Raw genomic sequence first — 15,844 nt, forward strand, 5'->3', positions numbered from 1 at the left:
ACAAAACATAAACCCCAACATAAAAACTGAACATAACAACAGAACATAACAACCCTTAATCTTCATCGTCTTCATCTTCCTCCTCGTCTTCATCTTCCTCGTCTTCATCATCGTCATCATCCCCAGAACTGGAACTATCATCATCATGTTGGTCTTTCCACATGTAATCAGTAGGGTCTTCAACAAAATAAGGATCATACATCTCTTCTTCTTCATCGTCTTCTTCTTCATCAGTGTAGTCATCAGTAAAATAACTATCCCACATTTTCTCGTACTCGTCACTTGAGTAATCAGTGGTTTCACCGCTTGAACATCCAGGAAGAGGCATGTTGATAAAAAATGATGGAGAGAAAAGTTTTAACTTTGGTAGATTGTTGCTAACAGAAAGAATATTAGAATGTGAGAGAGATCAAATTTTAGATGACTATTTCAAAGATAAATGTTTGGGAAACGAGGCGTTGTAATTATGTGGGGTGGTTAGTTTTCTTTTCACCTTTCTTAATGTACCGTAAATGGTCATCATGACACAAACAATGAAGGGACAGGCAAGACCAAATTAATTTAGAAAATGAAGTGAATTTTGACCCTTTGTCAAACCCAATGTAATTCGTTTGTTGCCATATTAGAGGACATGCAAGTATGCAACTCGACTAAATTACCCCGAAATTAACCCATAAATGGACCCTAAATGGATTGAATGAATAATTTGGGTACCCATAAATAATTATCAATGTACAAGAAAGTTACTGATAGTCTTAAGGCCACAATATAGTTATTAATTGGATGATCGAATATGAATATCATTATTTTGGCGGGAAATTTGATGATTGACATGTGTCCCCAATTTGTAGAAGACCTTTTATTTATTTAAAGGCAATCAAACCCTTTTTTTCTTTTTTCAAATACCCATGTTTATTTCATGATATCTAGTGGCAAGCATGCTTGACATGTTAAAAGCTTCATGTAGAATGTTAATCTTTATACTTTTAATTTACTGAATTTTTTTTAACCTTATTAGAATTAATTATTTAGACAATGTATAGTAAAGTTGCTGATAGTTCTAGGGTAGGAATATGTTTATTCATTTGATAGAGGAATCAACATGGACATCAGTATTTTGGCGGGAAATGAAGTTGGGTACCCAATGAAGTCTGACACGTGGAGGGAAATGACCTTGGAACGTACGTGTCACATTAACCGAAACTTAAAGAAATCAATTGGGAATTAGGGGGAAAAACTGTCCTAGTGAACCTCAATTAAATTTGGAAACCCTAATTTTTAGTTTCACTTCAATCTCCATATTATAACCCTCATTTTATCTTTACGGTTCGAATTATTGGTGGAGAAATGAGGAAGCTTAACCTGACATGTAGAATGTCATTAGATAAAATGCAGAAATTATTTGGTGGATTTAGTAAGGAAGAAAGGGAGGATTTTGAGAATTCCTGTTTTCGAAGCTTTTTGCAAATCCAAAAAAATATGCACTTAAACAACTACACTAGTTTGTGCCATAGTTAGCCATAAAGTTGGTAGACTTTGCTATCGGATTGGTAACAAAGATTTGGTATTCAAGAAGAGTGATGTTGCATTGATTATGGGTCTTAGTGTAAACTCATTTGCTAACTCATTCTACACCACGGACGTGAAGAACAACAACACATCGTAATTTCATGCTAGGTTTTTAAAGGAAGCATTGTTAGTGAGACGTAAATATTAGATGCTTTAGTGGTGGCAAAATCCGGTGGTAGTGAAGATAAAAGTGATATACTTAGGCTCAATAGGTTGTATGTGTTGCTCCAAGTTGTGCTTCCTAGATCTTCTAGGACTGTAGATGGAAGGTATGTTGATCTTTGCGAGAGGACCTAGCTGCTTTTGATCGGTTTCCATGGGGCACACCTTGCTTTTGAGATGTTGGAATCTTGTTTGGATGATATTTACAAAAATGTGTTAGCTGAGAAGGACTCCTTTGCAGTTTATGGTTGTGTTATTTGTTTTGATATTTTGGCATACCTTCACATCCCCTCTCTTGGGGCTCGTAGGGCATTGAATGGTAAATTCCCAAGAATACTAGATTGGGTTCAGTTGCCTCCCAAGAACTTACATCTCCAGACCTGGAAGAAGAAGCTCGAGCCTCTTAAGGGTAAGGTTGTTGCCTTTGACACTTTGGATATTGAAGAAGGAGAAATGAATGAAGATGTAATGAAGGTGGCTTTCAACTAACAGGCCACACAAAGCGCTGCTTCGATTTCAGAGGAGATGCTTCAGAGACAGGCACACCTACTGAAAGGCCTTGTAAGCATATGATTGAAACTCTGCATTGTTGATTATAAACTCTACATTGTTAATTATAAACTCTGCATTGCATTGTTGATTATAAACTTTGCATTGTTAATTATATTCTGCAACTGGATACATCAGCATTGCATTTTTAATTATTTGACATCTGTTGCATTTATAAGAAAGGTTATTAAACTGAAAATATCAGGAAGTATATATTACATTTGTGTTGACTCACGGGATAGGTTCTTAAACTTGATATATCGTAAAACTCTATGGTAGTTTTATGTTAACCGATAAGATAGGTCAGAACTGGATATATCGGGAACTTTATGTTAGTGCTCATAAGGTAGAGGTAGATAGGATAGGACTCTATGATACACCGCAATGCTTACTTCAACTAACTTTTGAATACTGAGGTTAGGGTGGCTCGGAATGACATCAAGTCTGAAATTAGGATAGGTATGGAGACAATCTGCAAGGGGGTTTTACAGGTGGGAAGAAGAAAAGTGGATTGGGTGAACCATCATCATCCCGGGGGTTGTGAAGGGACCAAGAACAAAGAAAACAAGGGGAAGAAGCAGGTGGTCACACCAATGTCGATGTCTTTGTTGTCAAAAACCTACTACACGGTTTGTTAAGAATAAGGTTAAAGCTGTTGTGGAAGAAGATGTGTCTACCCCACCTTCTAAGAGGAAGTCATCATCCCCACCTCCTAAGAGGAAGTCGTCATCCCCACCTTCTAAGAGGAAGTCATCATCCCCACCTTCTAAGAGGAAGTCATCATCCTCTAAGAAAGTTACATTTGATCTTTCACATGAGGTTGAAGAAAATAGAAAAAGAGGAGTGAATCACGGGGTTTAAAATGGTAAGGAGGAGGGTGAAGAGAAACATAGTATGCAAAGAAGTGAGAGTCCACCACCAAGGTTAAGTAAAGTAGAGGTGTAAAGGCTAGCAAAAGGCAAACAATTTTGAAAAGAAGTCAAGTCGGTGAGAAAAGAAAAAGACATGGAAGCTAAGAGCAAAGGAAGCTAACAAACCAAAAAGAAGAAGAAATTTGATTGGTTTAGGTGAGGAAGAAGAAGATGGAGAGGGAGAGGGTAGTGAAACCTGATCTTGTTGCAAAGCGGCTGATGTTTTGAAAGATATTAGTGAAGAGTTACCCAAGACTCCTCATGATGACCCAGGTGATGGGGGAAGACCATGTACATGGTTTTTTCCAAGAACCTGAACATGAACATGAAGGCCCTTATGATAATGATGAGGGTGCTCCAGAGTTTTTAGTTGAGGAGGTTGAAGAGAGGGTTGTAAATACCTACAAATGTCAAGAGAATGTGGTTCAGGAGTCTTTGAGCAATGAAGTGCAGGAAGAGGGTGTGAAAGAGCACATTGATGAGAATGTGGTTGGCCAAAGTTCCCTAGTGGAAGTCTATAATATGGATGTTGTTGAGCATGTGTCATTTATTAGTCCCTTGGACATTGCTCCTGGTGATGGTCCCTTGCCTACACCTAATGTTGATGTTCCCTCCAATGATGATGTTGATATTGATGGGGAAGAAGTCCCGAACTTCGAGAAATGGAGAAGGTCACATTTTACGCTTTACTTTTGGCAAGATCGACATAACCGACTTGCTCTGTATTGTCACCCACAACCGCTCAAACCTTTGAGGTAGATAGTCAGCTCAAATCTATTGTTGTTATGAAATCTAAAAATGATAATGTGATGTTGGGAGAACATGATAATGATGTAGATGATGATGATGCTGTGGAAGGGGAAATGGTGGTCCCTGATGTGGTGCGCATACAGAGTCAAATGGCAAGTGAAATGGAAAAGAAAACTGAAGAAACACACCAAAGAAGAAAGAAGAGAAGGGAAGGGATGCAAGGTCAGTCATGGGAAGAAAACATTGGACAGGAATGTGATGAATAACTGATCAAGTCTGCTCTGGCCAAAACATTTATCAAGAAAACCACCACCAAAGGTGACCTCCTCGTACTACAGTACTATTGGAAGATGTTCACAAGGTTGTACAGTCCACAAAACTGTTTAGATGCTAGAGTGTTTGGATACAACCAGTCTATTTCAGTGCAAAGTTTCCATTCATTGCATGGAAGAGAGTGGGTAGATGGGGAGGTCAGTACACAACTAACATATTATCTTACATATTAACCAGCAGCAACTAACATATTAACCATCAGCAACTAACATATTAACCATTAGCAACTTCTGCATAATAATGTTTAAAATTCTATGACTCAGGTGATCACAATATATGTGAAGCTGTTGATCAGGTGGTACATCCAACATTGTAAGGAAAATGACATTCCAGAAGAAGAAACATATACTATCATTGAGGATGTATACTTTTCTGTAAGTTGTATCTCATTGGTTGATGGAATTTGTTTTGTATAGTTCACCTTACTGATGAAGTACTTTATGATTTTGTTGATGTAGAAATTCATGAACAGAGAGTATACAAACTTTAAGAAGAAGATGGAAGACCAAACCTTGGTGGTGCAACTCGATGTGAGTAGATAGTGGTGCGTATCATCCACATGAAGTTGTTAAAGAGTACTTAGACCCTTATGAAGGAAGAATTAGAGATCAAGCACACCCATCCAGGGCATTGGGTCTTATCATTCCTCTTCAAGTTGAAGGTAGCCACTGGGTTCTTGAAGTCTACAATTTTGGAAAGAGAAAAATCTACAACTATGATTCTCTTGGTCTGAAGAAAGTTTCTGATGAGTAACTTGCTATAGAGACTTGTCTTACTTATGTCATGAGGTGTGCTGATCCATCGTCACCTCATGATTTGGGAGCCCCTTGGGCTCGTGAGTTTGTGCCTGTTACTCAACAACCAGATACAAATAGTTGTGGCCTATTTTGCCTAGCCTATCTAGACCGCCGCCCGAGGGGTGTGTACGAGGAAGTAAACAAAATAGATATGCAACCCCATCAAATGAGGAAGAGGATTGGAATGGATATAATTAATTATGGGTTGAATCCAGATACTGTTTCAAAAAGCAGACAAGAGCAATTGGAGAAGAGTTTGGAGGATGCTAAAGAAGTCGATGACGTGAGCGGGGAATCACTATGAAACGACTTTGGGTAGATGCTAACTTCTTCTATTTTGTGTTTAGTGAAACAAATAACTTCTTCTATTTTGTGTTTAGTTGTCTAATTTTAGTATGGTAATATCATTTTGTGATGCCGTTAATATCATCAGCTACGAATTTGTGATGATGGAATTTGTCATTCATTGCTTCATGCTTTCATGGAGTGATGAGTTAAGTTTTTAGTGAAGCATTTTTTATGGAATTAGTTGCTGATAGGTCCTGCAATGCAATATGGTTATTGGAATATTTTGTTTCATCAAACATTTGTGTATAGTTTAGGCGAGAAATGTTTTTGGAATAGTTTGGCCAACACCACTTGGGCGGGGAAAATAGTGTGTTTCCTTTATAAGTACAAACCTGGGTTGCCTTTCTTGGTCCATCCCATTTCTTTTTCTCTTTTTTTCTCGTTCAAAATGGGTGGGGGTGAGGATTCTACCAAGAATAATACAAATGTTGGTTCATCATCAACCAACTATAGCAAATGTTTTGAGAGTGAGAAACCGGGCCTTCGGAAGATCAACCGTCCATGGGCAACTACACGACCGGCCCGCTATGCTCAAGCACGTGAATATGAGGTATGGTGTAAGTACAAAGCCACATAGTCCGGGAAGAAGGTTTCTCTCATGCGGGGCCGATCCATGCAAGGGTTTTAAATGGATAGATCTAGAAGGTGAAGGGACACATAAGGCTAAAGCACCTGCTAGTGAAGCAAAGGTGACAAAGGAAAACCGGTTGCAAATCACCATTGATGGTCCTATTAAAATGAAAATAGAGGGCAGTGTTGATGATGTTAGCCTACTTGTAAAGAAACTATCCATTAGAGGCCCGACCATGTCATTGTTATAGTTCTTGATATTAATAGTACAAGAAGATGTCCGTTCAAACCAAATTAATTACGAAACCAAAATTGCCAACCAAAACTATCCAAAATATCAACCCCGAAGTAAAGCCACAGGGTAACAATTTACCACTAACATATATGCAACTGCAAGTGCCAATTTCAAACAAACAAACCAAAGCCGCCACTATTGGTGATTGGTTAAAAGAAAGATCATATGTACTCTTCATATGCAAAATCTGGTGGAATCCCAGCTGAAAAATCAATCCACTCAAAGCATCATCACTGGCAACCGTGCAAGTTGCCTTATTGTGTCCAAGACCACCACAACGCGTACACCTTCTTCTTTGTACTGGGACTCCCTCTCCTTTAGAGCGCTTTCTCTTTTTCTGTGGTCTTCCGGGCATCACCTCATCAACGGGTGGACGGACGACGATGCCATCATAAACCCAAACCCACTATTCTTTTCCTCTTAATGGTGTCCAGTTCTCTCTATATGTATCCATCATCGTTTCTTTTGTGTACCAATGCAAGCAAAAGTCATATGCACATAGCTTACAGTGATCGATTGCCTTCATAGCATGGCTACAAGGAAGACCAACCTGTTGAAAGAAACCGCATGTGCAAGTCCTCTCCAAAAGGTCTACGGTGTCGATGACGGTCTAGTGATTGCCGCCAGAGTAAGCGTGCTCACTTGCCTTTGTTTGCCGTGGAAACGCGTCTACTCGAATATCTCGACGAGATGAGCACTTCCTCAGCTGATTTGGTCAGTTTTGTCTTCAGCTTTGACGCCATCACCGGTAGTCATAAAAATATTTCATTATGTTCAATCTGATACCATTGACAAGAGATGTCACTGGTATAGCTCTCTCTGGAAGTATCATCTTGTTCCAGCTCTCTATGTGATTTGTGTAGCAAATGTCATACCTTCTCATTGGAGCAAAAGCACAACACCACGACTCTTTCGGAATCTTTACAATCTTTGCATAACCTTTCTTTGTCGCACAATAAATTTGGCTCATAAGTCTTACAAATTCTGGTCGTTCATAAGTTTTTGACTCTCTTCACCTTCCCCTTTTGTCTCTTGCTTAGTCATACAATTTGAAATGTGTTGTGCACAAAAGCAATGGACCGCATTAGGAAGTATTTTAGGCACGGCTTGAAGAATGCTTACATGCCTATCAGAGAGAAGAACAAAGTTTTGCTCCGTCCCAACAATAAGGTCTCTTAACTTTTCCATAAACCAATCCCAGTGGTCATTATTTTCCTTTGGGACTATGGCAAATGCAATTGGAAACACATGGCTATCGCCATCAGCCACGATAGCAGTTAGTATGATTGACTTGTACCTACCTGTCATGAAAGTGCCATCAATCATAATCAATGGACGAAGACATCTTTTGTAAGCTCGGATAGTGACGCCGTAGCTCACAAACAAACGTTCAAACTTGTGCTCAGGGGCCGATGACGTTTGCAGCTCGGTGAAACAATCTGAATCCACTCTTTTAAGTTCTTTACAATAATTTGGCAACATTTGGTACGATTGACTAAAGCTTCCCCTTATCTGCAAGCAAAAAAGCCAAACAAACATAAGTTAGTTGTTGCTACTATTGCGTTCATTAGTTGCTGATATAACCAAGGCAGTTACCTTTTGCATTGCAATTTCTTTTGCTTTCCAAACAACTTTATACGACACATTTGTCTGGTGTGCGCCCTTAACCTCCAACTACAACTGTTTCGGAGCCATATCAATATTGTCCCTAAGTTTCGATTTCACAACTTCTGAAACCCATTTTGCATCAGCTTGTTTATTAGTTGCAATTGCTTTATCTTGTGAACATGTATGTGCTTCTCTGAAGGTTATAATAACCCATATATCAGAACCAGTGGTCGGTTTTGCAAACAAATGAAATGTGCAACCGTAAGACTTACACTTCATATAAATCCCTCAAAGAGAAGTGCGCGACGACCTTAAATCAAACATGTTTGCTATTGCGTATGACTTCATGTCTTTTATAAGATCATCCCGAAAGTAAGATAGTGTTATCCTACTTTAGGAGGAACAAACTTCGAGTTCACATGAGGAGGAGTTACATCCACTTTATTTGGTGTTTCGGACTATGGGAGAGCGAAGAGGATCATATCCTTGATGTAAGTCTTCTGAATTGAGATCTTCTGCATCGAATAGCGTAGCATCAACCATTCCATTTGTTTCAATATCAGGTTCACTTTGGCCTTCCTCATCATTAACAATCATATTAGGTTCACTTTGGTTTTCCTCATCATTAACAGTCATATCAGGTTCACTTTGGCCTTCCTCATCATTAACAGTCATAGGCGTGCCTCCCCAAAAAAACTCTTGACTACGGTTAGGAGTAGACCATACATCACAATCATCATCCAATAATTGAACTTCATCATCATCATCTTGATTACCACCATTTACTACTCTAACTTCATCATCATCAGCTCCATCCTTTACTTGTACTACTTCTTCTTCTTCAAAATTAACTTCATGTAGTATTTCAACTTCATCATCATCACCCTCATTATTGTCAATATTTTGATTCATGGAAATTCTATATTCCTCGTGGACGCCCCTCTCGTATCACCATATGGATTTTGGGAATCAAAGTCATCATAATCAGGTTGATCAAGATCCGGTACACCATCTTGCTCATCACCATCATTGACCATCCTCAGTATTATATCGATAATTAGCTCCCCACTATCGCAAGAACTGGAACTATATGTTACCTTGCAAGGCTATAAAGTGTACCTTCCACAAACGAGAAGGCGGTGTGACCGTTTCTCTTTTCATCTTGAAGGTTCGGTGTAACTTCCGGAGGAAACACCCTCCGGCCAAATATCTATATTTCAATGAACACTCAAGAAGTTCCACACCACTATCGGTGACGGGTAAGCTATCATCTATCAACATATCCCATTGATATCGAAGACTTACCGCCATCACCTTTTCGAGCGTTGACAAGGCGTGAGGTTGAATGTGTTCTTCGACGCCGTGAATCTCCACATCTTCCCATTGATGAGTCCCCACTCTCCCACTCCGGGGTTGGTCAAGGGGACTTTTCGGAAAACCAAAGATTCATAACTATCGGAAATAAAGCATGTACCCACCCTCACTAATAATGACCTAACCAAATGGAACCGCATTACTTACCAATTGCTTCATCGACAAGTTTAAATTGGTTAATAGGATTTTCTCGACGAGCTAGCTCCTTTTGTTTGAGAAAAGAGTGTTTTCACGGGAGAAACAATGCTTCGAGTCGCGTCTTTCTTAAACAACTCAAGAGCAACTTCTTTCTTCTTAACATTAGGCTGTCCATTGCTTACCACTTCTACGCCGTTGATAACCCAAACCATCATTGTTTTTCTTGGAGACTTTCTTTGTTTCATAATCATGTTCAAATAATCTGTTTCTTCATCAATTCGACACGGGAATTCTTCGTCAAGTATCTTATAGAAAAAGTAGATCTCTTTCTCGACAACATACCTTCCACGGTATTTTCATGAATCCTTCAAATGAAATACCCCATCACAAACTCTCAATTTCACTCGCCACCAACATACTTCATCCGGCCATACTTGTCCACTTTCATCTCCCCATTGTAGTGAATAAGAACATCCAAAGAAGTACCTAACCAGTAAGTATAAAAAAACAACAAAAAGCGATGGTTACAAAGAAGTACCTAACCATAAACCATAAAAACTGAAAAATAAATTCAAACATTTAAGCACAAACTAGTTAAACTAACACTTTTTAGGACATTTATGACGGAATCTATCTTAAATGCCTTAATATTAAACCCAACATTAAATATAGAATCAACATGGAAACCACCAACATTCTACCACAACTATATAATCAACATGCATTTATGCATGGAGACGTCATAGCTGTCTTCAAAACCCTCTTTCTTGAAAGATGAAACATCAAACAAACAAAACACTAAACTACGTGGAACAAAACCGTAGACCCAAGGCCCTAGATAGCTTAAAAAACAGCAAACTATACCTTTATCATGTGAATGTGTCATGTTTTCCATGTCAAACCTTAAATAATACAAAAAGCAGAGGGACAATGACGAGGAAGAAGAAGAAACAACCAAGAAAAAAATAGAAACTTTGAGCTTTTGTCCTTATTTTTTAGGTTGGCTCAAAATACGAGATAAAAGTTGTAAAGGTACTGACAACCAAAATCACTGAGAGTTGCTGATAGTTTATTAGTCAGTTGCTTCTTCATTATAGCAACCATAGATACTACAACATGTTTTGATTAACGTGTTTTCTTGATCAAGATCCAACGGTTGTCCATCACTGTAAAGTCAAACTCATCAGGTACAATATGACAGAGTTATGCGTAGTAGGTAAAGAGGGGAGAGAGAGTGTTGCAGGTCCACGTGGGCATCGTTTGAAAATAAGGAGAAAGGCAAAAGTATCAAAAGTGAGATTGAAAAGTCAAAATTGAAGAGTGGTTACTACTTGGGAACAGATTGACATTATGGGTTACTAATTGGGAAATTACCCTTTTCTGATTGTGGAGTTTCCTTTTTCAATCAAAGTGAAGAAAGGACCATACCCTATAATAAGAAAATTAAACGCGTTTAGAGAACTTAGACCCTAAGGATTACTATTTCAGAACATATTGATTTATCTGTGTGCTCCTTCAGATCTCAGAAAATGATTCTTGAACTGATGAAATATGGTTTACATGGGAGGAAACTTTCCATATGGGCAAAAAGAATTAATCGGTTCCATCACCTTACATTTTTAGCATGAGGCACAATAAAATATCTTGATGTTTCCTCGATCATCCATACAGATAGCAAATTTTAGGGGGTGTTTGTTTTTCCTACTTATAAGTGCCAAACACTTATAAGTGCTACTTATAAGTAGGTCCTAAAATCTGTTTATAAGTAGGTCCTAAAATCTGTTTGTTTTTTACTACTTATAAGTACTTATAAGTGGTAGGGGTGTTTGTTTTTTTAAGCACTTATAAGTAGCGACATTACAATTTTACCCATATTTTAATAACACATGTACTTTATTGTCGAAGTTAATGACGATCATATAAGAAATCAATTTAATGGAAGTAGAAATAAATTCATATAGACCATGCATTAAACAATCCACAATAAACATATTGTTTATTATGATAATCATGAAATGTTATTGGAAAGACATTAACTTCTTCTCATTTGCATCAACTCATTTGTTATTTGGTTAGTTATGTAATTTTATATGCATCCATGGATAGTTATGTAATTTTATGTCTAATCCCAACTTATAAGTTGGCCTAAGTAAGATTTTCTCACTTACAATTTTAGGCCCTATTTATAAGTTTTTTTTTACCGTTGGCTACTTATAAGTGGGAAAAAACAAATGGGTAAAAACAAGTGGTCCACTACTTAGTGCTTATAAGTAGTCTAGCACTTATAAGTAGGAAAAACAAACACCCCCTTAGTGTTTGACAGTGTGTTTCATTTTCTAGACTGAAGATCATGTCTGGTACTCTTGTAAAGTTGCATGAATTTGGTCCCTTGAAACCTAGATAAAAGCCCAAAACCTCTTGGGGCATTGGTCAGTCTGGGCTCAAGCTTAGGCCAATAAATAGAGCTTCGGTAGCAATTGCAGTCTTGAACTAAGCTTGGGCCAGCCAAAACAACATGCTCCAAACCTAGCACAACTCATTCCAAGATTCAAATTCCCTACCATAAATATCTATTGAATGCATCTACAAGCAAAATACTTGATTGATTGAATATACAAACATGTGAGTTTAGAATAAATATAAAACACTTGATTGATTGAATCAATACATCTACAAATAAGCCTGCATTAATGTTGGGAATAATCAAATATGTTGTTGACAACTTTCACATGTTGGAATTTCTTTCTCAAACAGAAATAAAGGTGAAATGCACTTTCATAGTCTCATTAAAATGAAGAAAGTTATAAGGAAACGTGAACTCCTTAAGGTTTTAAGAAACTTATACCTCCAATGTTTTATCAAATTAGGACATGGTTCTATATAGATATGTATGATTTTGATTTCTGCTTCAAGTTTTTCATATTGAAAGGGAAGCATACAAATAAATTGCTACATGAGTTTGGTGCATTGTGGATTATGTTTTTCATTTTATACTTGAGCCCCTGCCTATTATATATGGAGTTCCATCACAATGCATAGTGTCTGTGAGTGAGGCCTATGATAGATTCGAATCCGATTGTTGTTCCTAGTAGGAAATTAACCGTGTAAAACCAATACATACTCAAAAGATCCTGAAAACCTCAAAGCTCAAAATTCTGCTGTAGTTACTGGTGACTGTAATAAGGGGTTTGGGATCCTGCGCTTGTTCCTCCACCAACTCATTCTTATCTACTGATAGAACTTACTTCTTAGAACTTCCATGACTTGTCCATGTCTCCATGACAAAAGATGGTATGGCAGTGGTGCAATCACACCTACAAGGTAGCTGGTCGTGGGAATTTCAGGCTATGCTATGTATAATATGAACCGATAGTGGAAAGAGAACGCAGTGACTTTGAGAAAAGGGGTGTATTAATTTGTATTAATATGTCACTCTCTTTGCAGGACGACCATTCTTCTTGGTCCTCCAGGATGTAAGAAAACTACACTGCTGCAGGCCCTGCAGGAAAGATGAACCAGTCCTAAGCAACTAAGGCACGAAATGATCGATTTTAAGGAAGAAGAGCATCTCTTTAGACATTATATAGTAATATATAGAACACTCCTAAGCATTCTGCCTTCAATACTTCTTAGTTCCCCGTCTCCTTTAGAAAACACCGGGAACCTCAGAACTGCATGCTCAATGGAGACAGTATATATTTGAGGTTAGCATAAAAAGGATCTTTAGTTTCATATGACATTCCACTGCCTAATGTAGAGCTGATTAATCATGCAATACGTAAATATATTCGAAACTGGAAATAAATGATCTGCTTGGTATTGAGCAAAGTTCAATGGAGTGCTAGACAAAATTTGATATGCTAAAAGTACATATCTTGTTTTCGAAACGTACGTCCGAACTCTTGCATGCATGGTGGAGGAATTTATTCAAATCTTTGTAGCTTGGCAGTGGAAGCAAAGTTGTGATTGAAATTTCCATCATTCTATAACCGTGTCTTGGTAGTGGAATCACCACCTAAGGCACATCACATTAGCGTAAGCACTTCTAAATTCTTATAAACTTTATCCAAATGATACCACAGCTTCTTAATCTCTGATTTGACAAATCTTTTTTTTCCGATAATCTCTGATTTTGCAAATCTAAAACGCATGCATATACAGAATGTAATGCTAAAATATCCAACTCGAATTGCATGAAACAGGATTGCTTCTTATTCTCAAGTTTTTAATCCCGTTAGATTGCTTTTAAGATTTTTTATTGGAGAAGAGCCTATTTACAATTGCTAGCTCAGACTCTAACCCGATTGTCAGTTTCAAGCATGAAACAGGAGATAAAGAATACTACGAACTTCTACTGAATTTGCGGATGGAAGTATATCTAGACTTTTAAAATTGCCTCGACACTGCAAAGTTATTCGATTAGTCCACTAAATAAATACATTCGAGAGTTCACTGTTGTCAATCAAATCAATAAGAACAACTTTGTAAAATTTCAAACCCGGCGCCAAGGCATATATTGGGAAGTCCAAAGTGTAAACCAACGACAACTATATATGGACTAAAAAGAAAAACAGAATCAGATCTTCACAAGCAAAGTCAGAACGAAGACGCTGACAGCAACCACAAAGCTTTCGTCCCTTCAACATGCTTGAGAAGGAGAGAGATAGAAGTGAGGGCAAAAACTATACCTATCTTGCTTTGTGTGCTGTAGAATCTGATGCCTTTCTTTTTCACTACTCTCTCTGTCATTTGTTTATTAAATGTGCTGCTCACGTCCCACACTCCTTTTTTATACTTTTTCTTTCATGAATTCACCTCTCTCTCACATTTAGGTTTTGTCCCTAATTGCCATGGCCATCTATAAATAAGGACTGAAACAAAAGACTTAATTTCATTTATAGTGACCAGCTTAATTCTTTTTATATATTTGAGCACAAAGGTAATGGAAAATCCACCACCAGCAATTCGTCCCTGGTTCCGTTTGGCTTCGCAAATCCGAGTAGAGCCACCAGCACCTAACCAACCAAGGCCTCCAATGCTCCTTCGGCCTGCATTAACTCTCAGACCTCCAACTGTTCCTCCTCCTCAGCCCCAACCAGCTCAAATTCCTTCACCTGTCCGTTCCGCTCCAGCTCCTCCCCCTGCTCCTGCTCCTGCTCCTGCTCCTCTTCCTCCTCCAATGCAGGTGGTAGAGTCTCGTCCGCCTTCACCCGCACCAAAAACTTTGGTTCCCTCTTCTTCCCTACCAACTTCACCTGCACCAACGAAAACATCACTACCTACATCTCCAATTTCAAAAACTTCCCCCACACAACCCAAAATATCAGTGCCAACATCCCCACAGCCAAAAAGTTATTCACCTCTTAAACCATCAACACCATCCAGAACATCAGTTCCAACTTCCCCAAAACCAAAAACTTATTCACCTCCTAAATCATCACCGCCACCTAAATCATCACCACCACCTATATCATCAATCCCAACATCCCCAGTAGTCCCAAAATCAGAAGCTGAAGGCGAATATTTCCAGAATTTGAAGCCGTCTTCAACGAAGACTCCACCAGAATCTCCAAAGACCAGACCTTTTGCTCCCCCTCCCTCTCCTTTGTCATTGCCACCATCTCAATTAAACCCTTTTCCAGAACCTGAAAGCAAGACCGTTGTAGTGGCTGAGAAGAAAAATGCTTTCCCTCGAGAAGAAAAGGAATGGAAGCAAGATGAAATGCATAGAAACAACAATAGCAGCAGCATTGCCCATAATAAGAAAAGTGAAGGTGGTTCTGCTGCTATTGCTGTTCATCACAAGAAGGAAAAGGATTCACGTAAAAAAGTGGATGGAGATCACGATGACGCGGGCGTAAGAATGATAACCATTGCAGGAGAGAACAAAGGAGCCTATATGGACCTTGGTTCTTCAAAAAAGAAAAGCAACCTTAACCCTCAACAACTTCACAAGAACAATCCCCGAACAAGAAACAGCGATGAAAAGGACTTCAGTATCAACATCAGTAGCAGCAGCGATGAGGCAAAATCAAAAAAGAAAGAGAACAGAACGTCCACAACTAGTGCTACTCCCATGAAAGCTTTCGTGAACAGTAACGTACAAGGAGTTAACAATTCTCTTCTAGTCAACAGTTCTTGTGCTCACAGTGATCCTGGTGTTCATTTCTCAATCTCGAAAAAGCCCACCACTCGAGCCCAAACATAGGCTCCACACAGCCCTCTACACTTTAACCTATCAGTTTTCCTAATGGTGTTATCACATATTCCTAATGGTGTTATTACATACGAAGTTATTATAAACAGCAGCATGATAAACAATAAGTACCTGTTGCTTGAGTCTCTTTCTCTTTGTGAAATGCACAAATTGGATCAAGCGGCTGACGACATGAATAAACAACATTTAATATCTATTATTTTTTGTGCTGTTTGATTCCTTT

The 15,844-nt window shown here is 38.5% G+C and overlaps 1 protein-coding gene across 1 annotated transcript; it reads left to right on the forward strand.

The window, feature by feature from the left end:
• Positions 1 to 13,912: 13,912 nt before the first annotated feature.
• LOC147481015 (uncharacterized) lies at positions 13,913 to 15,815 on the forward strand. The gene has a single exon (XM_086575475.1). The coding sequence runs from the start codon at positions 14,347 to 14,349 to the stop codon at positions 15,610 to 15,612; it is 1,266 nt and encodes a 421-aa protein (XP_086431601.1). The 5' UTR covers positions 13,913 to 14,346; the 3' UTR covers positions 15,613 to 15,815.
• Positions 15,816 to 15,844: the final 29 nt, after the last annotated feature.

This window comes from Coptis chinensis, chromosome 8 (genome assembly GCF_015680905.1).
Source record: "Coptis chinensis isolate HL-2020 chromosome 8, ASM1568090v1, whole genome shotgun sequence".
Lineage (NCBI taxonomy): Eukaryota > Viridiplantae > Streptophyta > Magnoliopsida > Ranunculales > Ranunculaceae > Coptis > Coptis chinensis.